Source organism: Solanum pennellii, chromosome 1 (genome assembly GCF_001406875.1).
Source record: "Solanum pennellii chromosome 1, SPENNV200".
In the NCBI taxonomy this organism is placed as follows: domain Eukaryota; kingdom Viridiplantae; phylum Streptophyta; class Magnoliopsida; order Solanales; family Solanaceae; genus Solanum; species Solanum pennellii.
In genome coordinates, this window is record NC_028637.1 from 99,052,583 (window position 1) to 99,066,817 (window position 14,235).

The window sequence follows — 14,235 nt, forward strand, 5'->3', positions numbered from 1 at the left end:
AACTTCTAATATTGTAGAAGAATCTGGCACCAAGCTGTCATAATCAAACAATTTAAACAGTAGATATCCGATTCACTGAAAAGGCTGTAGTAGTTTATACTGAATTTAGTTTTCTAATTAATACTAAAATAATGGAGGTCATGGGCAATGGGCATCTCCCATAAAAAGCCACACATAGGTACTTCTGATTTGGTAAGTGTCCAATCTATCCTTCATTTAAATCTTTTTATCTTTTTGAACTGCGCATTTGCTTTCTTGTCTTGATAAATTTTCAAGAATTTTGTAAATTATTTTGTATTTTGGATGTTAGGTTTCAATAGTTCAAGCAACTCCACATGTATGTGAACTCATTTTAGCCACGCATCTGATTAAAGTTTGTGGCTTTAAGCTTCTTTGATGTGATTAAAGGAGTTTTGCAATTTCAAGATTCTTTTTTTTGTTTGGAAAAATTAGGAATTCGTTTCTGGTTTCTTTCACTTTCACCATCAATAACTATTGTTTTTGTCTTTCCCTTTGATGGGAGTGGTGGAAAAAGTGTCTTTAAAATATGAGATATTTATATAGCTGCTAGCTTTCTTGTGCTGTTTTCATTAACATTACAGTATTTCTACAAAAGTTTGAAACTTTGCAGTTTGATGCCATTTGTTGCAAACCATGGCTTCTCTTCTGCATAATTTCTGGGCAGTCCCTCGTTTTGGTCTTAGTCCGGACTATAAGCCTCACTGTATAGCTCGGTTCGCGTGCTTAGCTAACAGGGACTCTACATTTTTGTCTTCAGATTCTGTTATAGTTAATGGTGTGTCCTCCATTGAAGAAAAGGAGAAAAGTAGCACAATAATTGATGTGAAAAATAGTCATCTGACTCCAGCTATTAAGGAGAAGAACAAGGAGGATATTCAAAACAAGTTGGAAACTCTTTGGGATGATGGATATGGAACTCAAACTGTTAAGGATTATCTTGAGATAGGATCAGAGATTATTAAGCCTGATGGAGGTCCTCCGCGGTGGTTTACTCCCATATCAGCTGGCCCTCCTTTGGAAGACTCTCCTCTCCTCCTTTTTCTGCCAGGTAATCTTCAAAATCAAAAGAAAAATAACACTATAACAGGTTTTTATATTAGTTTAGTGGTACAGATAGGGGAATTGATATCAGTATGGTAGTCCTAAAATTTGAGGAAAGATCAATCCGATGTAGCAGTACGTTTCAGCAAGGTCATGCATGCTGTTCCTAGGATACAATTTTTATTGTTAAATGTGTGGAGGGTTTCTCTTAATATTTTTGGATGACTTACTAGAAAGCAATTCCAATGTATAGGAATGGATGGCACTGGCATGGGTCTTGTTTTGCATGAGAAGGCTCTTGGGAAGTAAGTCCAAGCACTCTTCTATAATGTGTAATAATACTTTTCTGGTTCTGGTATAATTCCTATTGATGCTTAGGTAGCAATCAGCTAGCTTCATGATTCCACTAGTATGAGATACTGTAACTTAAGCTGGCCTCGTCAAATTGTGCGCACGTAATAAATATGAGACCAATGCCAATACCTTTCTCGTTGTTTTGGCTAAGATCAAGTATTGTACAACATCAATCCCAATTGCTTTAGGCCTAGATTATTTGTTCTCCACTTACCTTTTTGCACCTTAAATGTTGCAAAAGACATTTCACTTTCTTGTGTCAAAGCAGATATAAAAGATTATTGATTTAAATTTCGTGGTCTGTATCCTACAATGCAATCTTCTTATATTTAAAGCTGTCAGTTGAGTGTGGCTTTGAGGTAGTGAGCTCCATATGATTAAATAATCTTGGAGCTTGATATCCAAGTGCTATGATTATTTAGTTGAAAAACTATTGCTCCTGTGCTTCGTAAAGATGTAGTGGCTTTATTAATGGCATCATAGACTTCTATTTATTTGCTTCATAAATTTCTGGTTATAACAGTTGATGTCTATGTACTGTAGCAAGTCAAATCGTACAGTTGATGACTATTTATTGTATTAAATCAAATCACCTTTACAATACTACTGTATCATGTAAAGAAGTATTTGCATAGGAGCGGGGGTTTTACCCTATGCGCACACAAAGGGTAGCTGCTGCGGGTTTCCCTTGTCATCAAAAAAAAAAATTACCACTGTATCATGTAAAGAAAGTACGAAGTGGGAACACTTCGATAGTTTATTATGTTTAGGACTTCAGTATGTGTTCTTATCCAAGCATGGAATGTAATTATATCTTCTGCTTGTCGTTTCTATCAAAGATTGGGCACACTGGAAGTAAAAGATTCGTATAAGTGATATCTATTACTACGATATTAATTTTACTATTATATATATGTGTTTATATTTAACTTCTTATTCACTTTTAGTTTTATTTTGTATGATGACGACATGAGTTGAGGTTAAATGGAGATGTGAGGATTATATAGCCGCAATTGTTCGGGATCGAGGCATAGTAGTTATTATTGTTGTTGCTTGTTGTGCTTACCCTGACTATATATACTCGTGGTAGAAAAGTTTGTTAACATTTTGTANTGTGAGGATTATATAGCCGCAATTGTTCGGGATCGAGGCATAGTAGTTATTATTGTTGTTGCTTGTTGTGCTTACCCTGACTATATATACTCGTGGTAGAAAAGTTTGTTAACATTTTGTAGGCTATGATGCTTAATTTCGTATAATAGGGCTCGCTACTTGTGGTTAAACAGTTCACTGGCCTTTCCGTTAACACTTCAGTTCAAATTCTTGACTGAAGAATTGCTTGTTTGCAGAGTTTTTCAGGTTTGGTGCTTGCATATTCCTGTGTATGATCGAACACCATTTGATGGTATAGTATTTCTTCCCTTTATTTAGTGCTTTGTGCATATATTGGTTGGTCCAACGAAGAACCTGTCTATTGTGAATTTATATTTATACTTGCAATAAGTATCAATTTAGAAACATTACAATACTATCACAGAGCGAAAGAGGTTTCTGTTACAAAGATCCATTGGTGTTTTAATTTGCGAGCTTGAAAGAATGAATTTGGGCAACTACTTGAAGAAGACACACTGAGGTTGATGGAAAGAAATCAACTTATAGGGCATTATTTGATATTCTGCATGTCTCTCCAATTATCTCACATCTCTCTCTTTTAACTGATCAAATTAAGAAGTAAATTCTACATGCTTAGGAAATAAAGATTACGGAGAGAAGAAATCGGCACTTATACTTTCTTTGTTTTCTACTTCTTTCTTCTTTCAGTCTGTTATCTTTTGGGACTTTTTAGTGGGGCGGAAAGGACTTGGCACAAGTTGGAAGGTTCTTTGTAGTTGTCTTCGTATGGTTAACTGCCAGTCGAAGTGTTAAAAACACGAAAAAATGGTTAAAGGTCTAATTTTCCTGCTTCGGAGAGTGGGGATTGAGGAAAGCAAAATGGTGTTTTTGTGGGTTCAGGGACTTGGGAGTTTGGCTGTTACTGTTTCAAAGCTTGGAATTCAGTTGTGATGTCAGAATATTTACTTTGACATATGTTGATTTATCTGAATGTGTTTTGGTTATGGAGCATCTGCATGTGAGATTTATCACAGCTGGAAAAGAACAAAGTTTGGTTATAGTCTATTTTCTTAAATTATAGAACTGGTGAAATTCGTCGGGAGAACTGTGAGGATGAAGCATGCTTCATCTCCAAACAAGCCAATTTATTTAGTTGGAGATTCATTTGGAGGGTGCTTGGCTCTTGCCATTGCTGCTCATAACCCTGAGATTGACCTTGTTCTGATATTAGCTAATCCAGGTAAGCTATCAGAAGGAGAGCCTTTCCTTATTGTAACTCTTTCTGGCATGCCACTGTATTAATGATCCATTATCTAATTTTTAGTTTCTACATTTTTCAGCAACTTCATTTGACAGGACACAACTCCAACCTTTGCTTCCTCTTCTGGAGTCTCTGCCTGATGAATTTCATGTTACAGTCCCTTATCTTCTGAGTTTTATTATGGGTATAGTTCGTCTCTTTCTGAAATATATCCATCTCTAGTCTACTAAGTTTAATCTTGGTGCATTTATTGAGCTGTTTCTTTGATTTCTGACCTTAATAAGATCCCTGTTTTTTGCTCTTCTTTTTGTAATTATTATCTTCACTGTGTTAGTTGATGGTTGTCATTTTCTTCTGTAGCTGAATATATTTCAGGTGTTCAAAGTGTAGAGATTTCTTTTCTATTAGAATCTTGTACCAGGCATAAATATCTTGATTACTCCTCAGAGTAGTTTGGGAACTTTAGGAGAAATGGTGAATTTGTAGCCATAAGTCAATCCAAAAAAAAATTGTTATTGAATCTTAGTTCTTGTTGATTTTCTCCTGTTCAAAAATTGTGTCAAAGAGGATATGTCTTATAACCCTTTTGTTTAGTCCTTTTCCCTTGCAAATTCATGAACCATAATGCAGTTGCAACTGCAAGTTCTTCATATTGTCAGCAAAATAACGTGTCATTTGTGCATCAGGTGATCCACTGAAGATGGCGATGGTTAACATTGATTCAATGCTTCCTCCTGGACAAATTATTCAACGTCTCGCTGGCAACCTCACTGATTTGCTGGCCCACCTCTATGTAAGTTCTGCTTGCATTACTTTGGTTATTCCTGGATATAGTCTTCTCTAGTGCGACAGAAAGACCTCAGTATACTCTGTGGTTTTAGCATCATCATATATTAAGTGCTAGTTTCAGTTCTTCACTCATTCTCTAGGATAATAACTATGAGATTAACCAAAATGATAGTTCAGACAGAGCTTGGCTATCAAATAAAAACAATTGTTTGAGTAACAGAACTTCTCATGACTTGACTGTAAGTCACCCTCAAAGGTTCTCAACATATATGTCCAAGACAGTGAATGGCACGTAACATCGAACTAAACATTTCAGCTAAGTACTTGCAAAATATTTGCTCACTACCTGGATTTTGTCAGCTCCTTAGCTCTATAAGACTTTTTTTTTTTGTATTTGCTGAGCTGACAGATCCCTCCCTTTCTGTATCTTTGCATCTTTTGCTTGCCTTAATGAAATCTCCACTTCATTAAAAAAAATAAAGAAACAGTCACAGTAATCACGTGACTTTGAGATCTCGTGGGTAAAGGTAAACTGTAGATGGAAAAAGGAGAGAAGTTAGAGGGGGTAATGAATGGGTTTGAAGCCTTGAAAATTTATTCTAAGACGGCAGGTAAAAAGGACAGGGTTTTTTCCTTTGGCATATGAGTACCTTTAAATTGTTAAATGTAAGTGATTAGGTTGAAGACCATACAATCAGGTATTCGTTGGAGTTCGTATTATTTTATTTTAATGTAGGTAAGGGAAGATATGAAACCAAAACTGTCTTTTTTTCACTATTTTCTTTTGTAAACTCAAAAAGTGTATGAGTAGGTTGTTTGTTTGTTTGTGTTAGATAATATAAACATATTCAAAGATTAGTGTTTTCAAAAGCCAAATGTTCAAATAGAGATCAAAGAAGAGGAAAGTAGAAATATCCATGGGGCTTTAAGGCAAAAGTGAGAAGTGAACCACACGAAACTTTAAAATGAGGCACACAATTCATCAAAAATAGAAAAAAACTACTGACTATCATTCTGGTTTCAGCATCCAATACAGAGTTATGACAATGTGTTAGATAAAAAAATCAAATCAAAACATCACTAAAAGTAGTTTGAACAAGGCCACAGGTAGATAACTATCATTGAATAAATGGTTTTCAATTTTCAGTTGATCAGTTGTAAAAAGAATTAATTTTCAGACTTCTTTATATGTTTAAGTACTCTAGAAGCTATACTAAGAGAGTAGAAAGGAGAAGCCCAAAATTAGAAGTAGCAGAACACAACTTGCAGGCTGAAGAAGAAGAAATGATGTTCTTTGGAGAAGAAAAAGAAGAAGATAGATAAATAGAAGCATTCAAATAAGTGACATAACAAAATCAAGAAAAAGACAATAATCACGATAAGTAAAATGTTGAAGTGTATGTGGAGACTGGAGAGCAGTACTAATACTCATTGATTAAAGCAATGCTTTTTCCTCTCATTCTTTGCTTTTTTCTTGTCTTTTCTTTTTATATCAGGTTCAAGGAACCCTTGTTTGATCACTTTGTGGCTCTTTTTTCAAATGGATGATTCTTTGAAGTATATTGCTTCACTCGTGAAGCAATAAACACTCGCTTTTTATACCCATCACCTTAATCAATACAGTGATGGATTTTAGTAACACTGTTTAAAGATATATTGGGAAGTTGATGATAACCACAAAAGTCTTCTTGGACATAGAGGAGTATGGGAATTACTTTTCACTTAATCAACCAAAAACAGTAAGCTTCATTTTATTTATAAGTTGGGGGTTTAAACTGCACGTGGTGGAAACAAGTCTTAAATGGGGTACTGAGTCTTTAGTGTGATTAAATCTTGCTTTATCTATGATAGTTAAATGATCTGAAACCGCATACGGATTCGTGTTACAGTAAATGTATCCCCTCCGTTTCTTCAGGGTTTAGCTGATATTATACCGAAGGAAACTCTTCTCTGGAAGTTGAAGCTTCTAAGATCTGCTTCATCTTATTCAAATTCCCGTCTCCATGCTGTTAATGCTGAAGTACTTGTGATTGCTAGGTTTGACCTCTATCCTCTTTATATTATTGTGAGTTTTTAGCTTAAAGCTTTCTGCTCTATTCTGAAGATTTATACGCTAGACCTTGTAATTATGCCTCAGAGATCCTTCAAGACCATTAAACTGAAGAATTACTCTATGTTTCTTCACTTTTTCTTCTTTGTTTTTATCTTCCTTTTCTTTTTATCATTGATTATCTCATACAGTACTGAGCATATGAAGTAGTATTTGAACCAAACCATTTACTTCAAATGTCTTGCACTACATTGAAGATGAAGTTCATGAGTACAGTCTATTATGGGTAGTTTTATCAATCACTCTATGACATTGCAATAGTCAATTTGATGTGGTTGTATCTGGGTCAAGACCTCATGCAAAACTAAAGGTGAAAATAACACTCTCTACTAGGCATTCATCAGTAATTTTTTAGGGGTCATAATAGTTAAAAAGCTTCAATTCTTCCCATTATAAATATCAATTTAGATTCCATGATGTGTTTAACCTTTCGTAGTTGGTGTTCTGGAAGATAAAAAGGATATCATGAAACCTAAATTGATATATATTCTTACGAGCATAATTCTTCCTTGTGAAGAAAACTTCAGAATGATGCTAAAATTTTCTGTAGCATATTCTCTCTGTATTCCATGTGTGCATGAGCTTGAATTTGTTCTGCCTATTGGATATACTTGTTTGAAGAAGTGATGGAATTGAATTGCAATGTATAGTGGCAAGGATAACATGCTTCCAAGTGAGAATGAAGCTCAGAGGCTTGGAAATTCATTAAGAAACTGCACAGTACGATACTTCAAAGACAACGGGCATACTATTTTATTGGTAGGTGAGGAGTGCTTCTCTTTTGGACATCTTATAATGCTTCTTGTTTTTTTCTAATTCTAAAATAATATCTGCTTTCTTTGATTAGTTATTGTCCTTGGTATCATATATCATATATTATTATAAGTGGGAAGCTCTATAGTGAAAAGTTGAATTACCATTTTGCCCTTTTACTAAATTAAGATTTAATTTATTATTTAATTAAATATAAATATTTTAATTACACAATGATATATTTAGAAAAACAATGATAAGATTCCTAAATTCTTTCTATTACTCCTATTTATTCATGCATCACTTAATTACTGAAGTTGAAAGGTTTTTTCAGTTTTAAATTTTGATGGCACTACTTAACTTACATTAATTACAATGAATATTGTAAATGAAAGATCACTTTTTTGAACTTTCATATGTTACTTCACTCTTTTTAATTAACTTACATTAATTACAATGAATATTGTAAATGAAAAGATCACTTTTTTGAACTTTCATATGTTACTTCACTCTTTTTAATTAACTTGAATTATTTTCATCTTCCACATATTATTGAAATGTATAGATATTTAAGACATAGAGAAAGAAAATAACAACACAAATCAAGAACACTCAAAAGCACAAGAATTCATATTCTAACCTTTTTTTCAAAAATTTTCTTGGTCTTCTCTATTGCATGAAACTATATGATGGCACAGTATGGTTCTAATACATTTGAAAATGCTATGTTAACATTTAGATGAACGTACAATAAATCTATTGAAAGAGTAAGTCACGATTTAGATTACAATTTTTTCCTTGTTCTTCCCGTTTTAGTTTTGTTAATTATGATTCTTCCTTCTATATTAAATGATTTTTTGTTATATTTAGATGATATGTTGATATATTAATAGGAAAAAAAAAGTAAGGTGGACTACAATTTTGAGATATGTTGTTCATAAAAAAAATTATATTTCTTTAATTAATAGTCACTGTATAAAATTAATTTCATTGTATATGTTCTTTTTGGCTATATATAATACAATCCAAATGCATCAATTTTCTTTCTGATATGGTGCCTTCTCTTCAATCTTTTGGTGTTATATTACATTGTTTGATAAGTTCTCATTGTATTTGTCTATTTTTTTCCCTATGGAGGTTGTTTTTGGTTGAAGGGTAAAAAAAGATTTAAATAATAAAGTATAAAATTAGATTATCATTTTATTCTGTGTTAAATTAAAATATTATAAAATATTTATTTATAAATAGTAATCATTCTACATGCCACACTAAATATTAAAATTTTTGGTTATTATGAGATCATTGAGTTAAATCAATATATAAAGACCATAATCAATGCCCAGTTGCCCACTAAAGATTTGCATTGTTATATGATTAAAGTCTTCAAAAGAATGTGTATGTTTTCGCATGTTTTTTTCTTTGTTTATTTTGTATGTGTTTTCTCTCTATAAACTTCTTTAATTTGATTTTCCATAGATTTCTGATTATTTTAATTGTATTTTTATTTAGGCTAAAGTTAATCTTTTGTGACTATATATAATGCAAATTGGCTATTAGTATCTAAAGTTCTATATTTACCGTTGTTGATAAATTTTATACATTAAAATAAGATTCCTCGTTTGATGTTATTGTGATTAAAATTCTCTAATTTGATTTTCCATAAATTTTTGATTGTTTTAATTGTATTTTTATTTAGGCTAAAGTTAATCTTTTGTTACTATCTAAAGTTCTAAATTTACAGTTTGTTGATAAATTTTATACATTAAAATAAGATTCTTCATCTGATGTTTTTGTCACAATTTTATAATTTTATTTGTAATTGTTGGATTTTGTTATTCGTTACATGCATGTACACGTAGAATTCTAATTGTTATAATGAAATATATAAAAAAAATTTAACATAGGATACACGTGCAACGCACGTGTGCTGAAACTAGTATACATATACATATATATAGTAAATTTAATTGGATGGTTGCTGTAGAGAGCCTAAATACTGTTATTTCTAAATTTGAAATTCGATCTGATTCTCAATTGTTTTTCTTGTTTCTCTGGTAGGCAGTAACCTATGGATATCGAGACACCATTATATTCTTACTTTAACTTTTTTATTTTTTGATAACCAAGAAATCCTGAAGGCCAATGTTGCACAGCTTGAAACTCATTGGATACTTTATGATGGGCTGACCCCTCTACCCTTCTCCCACTTAAATTCTAGGCTTTTGCTTGCTGCAGGGTTTGAACTCATGCACGAGCCTAGCCCATATATCACATTTTCCCGCTCTTACCACTGGACAAAATCCCCGGGGGATTGAATGCTTACTCTAAATTAATGAGCTGAATAAGTTGTTTGCTCAATTATTTAAACTTTGTATGGAACTATTCCCACGTTCAAATATATGACAGCTCTTGCTACTTGCACTTCTTAGTTTTTATAGTGAGAATTGTCAACCATTGGGTAGTGTGAAAGATTTCAGTTAGCCCAAGTTTGTCTGCGCATTTTGGATTTTTTTTCTATCAAGTGGTGTTCAGTGCTAGGTATAATAGTATTTGAGCATGTTTAAAAGTTTATCAAGTTTAACATTCAGTCTGCATTAAAAGTAAAATAGTCCATTTTACACAACTATTGATTATCTTATAAAGGGCCGCCTTCTGTTTGTTTCTTTGTTTTTCCTTTATTGTTGCTTAACTTATATATCTTGACATACTTTTTCGATAGGCTCTCTAAAATATAAAGCTACAGTAATTTTATATATTCATGCCTGGTGAGAGTTAAGATAAGTTGGCACCTATTTCTTTTACGTTTCAATTAATGTACATCCTCAAAGCATGAGTGGGTGAGTGGAAAATCCTACTTTTTGCTAAATATAGATGAAATCTATTTTTCGCCTCTTCTATGTTTTAGCATTTTAAAGTTATCTGAAAGCAATGGAAAATCTAATCAAAAGGCAGACCATTGGAATTTCTTTTTTTGGATTTTTGGGTTTTGTGGCGAGTCTGGTGACTGGTGGTTTTATTTCTGTGATAAGACCTTATGCTATGTCGATGGATTCTGTTACGGGATCTTTATAGCAGACGGATTGATTGCCATTTTGACTATGCAGGAAGATGGTATTAATCTGCTATCCATCATCAAAGCTACTAGCAAATATCGTCGTTCAAAAAGGCGTGATTATGTCAAAGATTTTCTGCCTCCTAGTAAGTCAGAGTTCAAGAACGCAATCAAGAACAATAGGTAATTTGAGCATTAGGTGAATCAGGCAAACACTTGACTGCAGTAGGCATCGAGCATAAGCTTATCCCCTTAACTTTTTTCTATTTTTCCCTTTAGTTCTTTTTTTCTCATTCTTCTCTTTCCCTTTAGATTCCAAGTTCTGTTTTTTCCTTCTGTGTCTATGGTGAAATACATACCTTGCCAAGCAATGTAATTTACAAATGTGGGTCAACTTGAAATATAGATTAACATTAACCTAATTAAAAGACTCATTGTGAACCCCTCCTGGTTAGACCAAAAATTCAAGTAACCGGCTGCATTAGAAGTAAGTTTGGAAGTGATTAGAGGAATGGGTGATTACAAGCAGGGGAACACACTAATTTGTCTAGGAAAGTCTTGGGTCATGAAGCTACAACCTTTGCATTAGTGTTTCTTTTTTCCTTTAATATGTCAATCAAATTCATATATTTTCAGCTCCCTTTTAATGTATAACACGTGCTTGTTAATATCCTGCATCTTGAAGCTAATATATGCAAAAAAATGTTAATGCAGTTGGTATCTCAATATTACTGGACCAGTTATGCTGTCCACGATGGAAAATGGGAAAATTGTCAGAGGTCTAGCGGGGGTCCCACGTGAAGGCCCTGTATTGTTGGTCGGTTATCACATGCTTATGGGTTTAGAAATTGTCCCTCTTGTTCAAGAATATATGATGCAGACGAAAATTTTACTTCGTGGAATAGCACATCCATCGTTGTTTACTCAGCTGGTTGAGAGTCGACCTGATGCAAGCTCATTCATTGATATGCTGAAACTATATGGAGCTACACCTGTCACTGCCAGCAACTTTTTTAAGTTGCTTGCAACAAAGTCACATGTTCTGTTGTATCCTGGTGGTGCCCGTGAGGCCTTACATCGTAAGGTGTGTTATAATCTTCTCCTTGGTTAATTCCATCTTCTATATTTCTCAAAATGGAATCTTCGTACAATCCTTATTCATGCATTCACCTAGAAGTATAATAAAATTGCTAGTACCTGCCACCAAAACATCGTGAAGGATTCAGTGAACGTCTTGAAACTTAGTAACACAAGACAATTCACTGAATGGTTGTTGGCTCTACCGGAGGAGTCTGAAATCAACAACGTGTAACTGCTTGGGCATTGAGTCTTCCGCTGCTATCGCTTTAAAATCATTGTCAATTCCAGTTCCTTACCTTTTTGCTAGAATTACTGGTACTTAATACTGGAATTTTCTGCTTGAAGATGCATTTTCTTCTGTTATAAAGGATTTTAACGAATAGTTGGACAACTTCATTTTTCTTTTGAATTTGATGACGACATCTTGCAATGCAAAGATAACAAAGCAATGTCATTTTGTTGTTAAATGAATAAAGGTTTCATGTGATCCATACTATCCGTGCCATTATCAGCATATCAGCTGTAAATGGTTTTTAGATGCCTTAGAGAATCCATGCCCTTCTTGAGTCTTGTAGACCCAAGGTTTTCTCCAATTTATTGGATTGAGATGATAATTTTAAATTTTATTTTTTTCTTTCTTTTCGTAAATGAACTTTTATTAAGGAAAAATCGAGAATTTACTATTGAAAGCAACGTAATTGTAGATATTGTCACCCTAATTCAATGGAAGTGTTGAATTACGAGAACGTCCTCATTTAAAAGTTAAAAATTATTACAGTGGAGTCACATATATTTATTTAATTATGTCTTTAACATGCTGGTCAACTCTTTTTCATGGACCAAGCACATGAAACTTTTTTGATGAGAGGTGTCGTTGAAGCTCGAATTCCCAACACTTGTGTTGGCTCTGCTACCATGTAGAAAATAAGAAAAGAGAAAGATGTATTGAACTGGCGATATGATGAATGCATAACACACTTTATGTGTCAACCAGAATGCACATAACATTTGTTCAATGTGGATAATATCGTAGTTACGAATTTAATCCTGAAATGTAACTCTATACTATGTTATTTTAACCGTCAATACTTCACTTCTAACATAACACAACAAGCACCTTATATTCTTGAATTTCGACAGAGCTGATCAGGTACTCCCAATCTATGTTGCTCGGACTCTTCAAAAATGTCAACGGGTGCGTGTTGGATTCTCCAAAAGTAGGGTATTTTTGGAGAATCTGACACGGGTGCGGCATCGAAGCAAGGAGTCCGCGCAACTTAGCTCCCAATAACAAAGTGATTATATTCTGGACATGTTTGGTTCTAATTGTCATCTCTTATTAGCTTTCTGTGCTGTTTTTTAACTGCTATTCACAAAGCTATCTTGAAGAGAAAAACTGGTGACTGGCTGTCATTCAGTGTACCTCATTAGAATGAAAGAAAATAACAATAACCTCATTTTCAAGTTAGAGTTTTCCCTTCTTTATGTTATTTCCTTATGTTGATGGTTTTCTATTTGTTGTAGGGAGAGGAGTACAAGGTGATATGGCCTGACCAACCAGAATTCATCAGAATGGCTGCAAAATTTGGTGCGACAATTGTGCCATTTGGGGTTGTAGGAGAAGATGATATAGCACAGGTTTGTTAATGCTGTCCTACATATTTTTTCCTTTGCAACATTAGAAGTAGTAATGATGCTCTTTTGGTTCCTCGATATTATGTCCCCAAAAAGCTTGTTAGCTTGTTTCCTTTCATGTTTGGAAGCTGCAAAGAGGTTTTCTCGTCTCTCGGGTATTTTGCATGTTTGGAGGAATTAACTTTGTAGGAGAAACTTAACTCATAGAAATTAAAAAAAAGAGGAACAAGCAGGAAGTCTTCACTTATCTCCTTTGACACGTATATAGAAACTGGTTCAACTAAAAATGGATTATACTGAGGAGTTGCTTCTTCCCTTTTCTCACCATTTCCTGCCAAACGGGGATTCTTGTACTTCTATCTTTCTTTTGTGCAACAAGTCAATGACAATTTCTATCTCAACCATCGGAAATCAGAAAACTAGTTACTCTCTGTGTTTCAATTTGTTTGCTTGGTTTTAACTCTGCACATAGTTTAAGTAAGTAAAGCAGATTTTTGAATCTTGTGGTTTTAAACTAAAGATATGTAGAATTCCAAAATGTCCTTCAATCTTGTGATCTTAAACATGTCACGTGGAAGTTAGAATTAAAGAGTTATCGAAAAAGGAAAAAGGCATTCTTTTTAAACAGACTAAAATGGAAAGTAAGACAAACAAATTGAGACGGAGGGGTTATATTTTACTTTTTGCATTTTGTTCCTATTATAAGCTGTTGATACTTTCATCTGATGAGATGAACAAATTTGAACACTCTTCAAGGCTTGAGCATTCTTTTCAGTGAAACTTGTGCATCTGTTTAACACCATTGACCCTTTATTTCTTCTCCTTTTTTTGAGGATACAAATATGACAGTCCAATCTAGCCAGTGAGCCGCCATCCTGATTCATGTGATTCGATATATTTCTTAACTAGGTTCAACGAGTTAAAGTCTCAAAAATTAATAGTAAAAGATATCCTTCTTGGGAGGTGGATATTATTAATCCAAGAGATTAATCCAATGGTTTGGTTTTGGGGGTGGGGGGGGGGGGG

General features: G+C 33.7%; 1 protein-coding gene across 4 annotated transcripts in view; it reads left to right on the forward strand.

Moving 5' to 3' along the window:
• Window positions 1-24: 24 nt before the first annotated feature.
• LOC107003665 (acyltransferase-like protein At1g54570, chloroplastic) overlaps window positions 25-14,235 on the forward strand; it is a 15,258-nt gene continuing 1,047 nt past the window's right edge. The window contains exons 1-12 of one of the 4 annotated variants that reach the window (XM_015201991.2): window positions 25-192; window positions 779-1,069; window positions 1,316-1,367; window positions 2,766-2,821; window positions 3,611-3,769; window positions 3,870-3,974; window positions 4,477-4,583; window positions 6,495-6,616; window positions 7,340-7,448; window positions 10,547-10,677; window positions 11,209-11,578; window positions 13,099-13,212. In XM_015201991.2, coding sequence (XP_015057477.1) covers window positions 1,318-1,367; window positions 2,766-2,821; window positions 3,611-3,769; window positions 3,870-3,974; window positions 4,477-4,583; window positions 6,495-6,616; window positions 7,340-7,448; window positions 10,547-10,677; window positions 11,209-11,578; window positions 13,099-13,212 — 1,323 coding nt within the window. In that variant the 5' untranslated portion in view covers window positions 25-192; window positions 779-1,069; window positions 1,316-1,317. The other 3 variants (XM_015201988.2, XR_003578274.1, XM_015201982.2) reach the window with 3 other exon arrangements.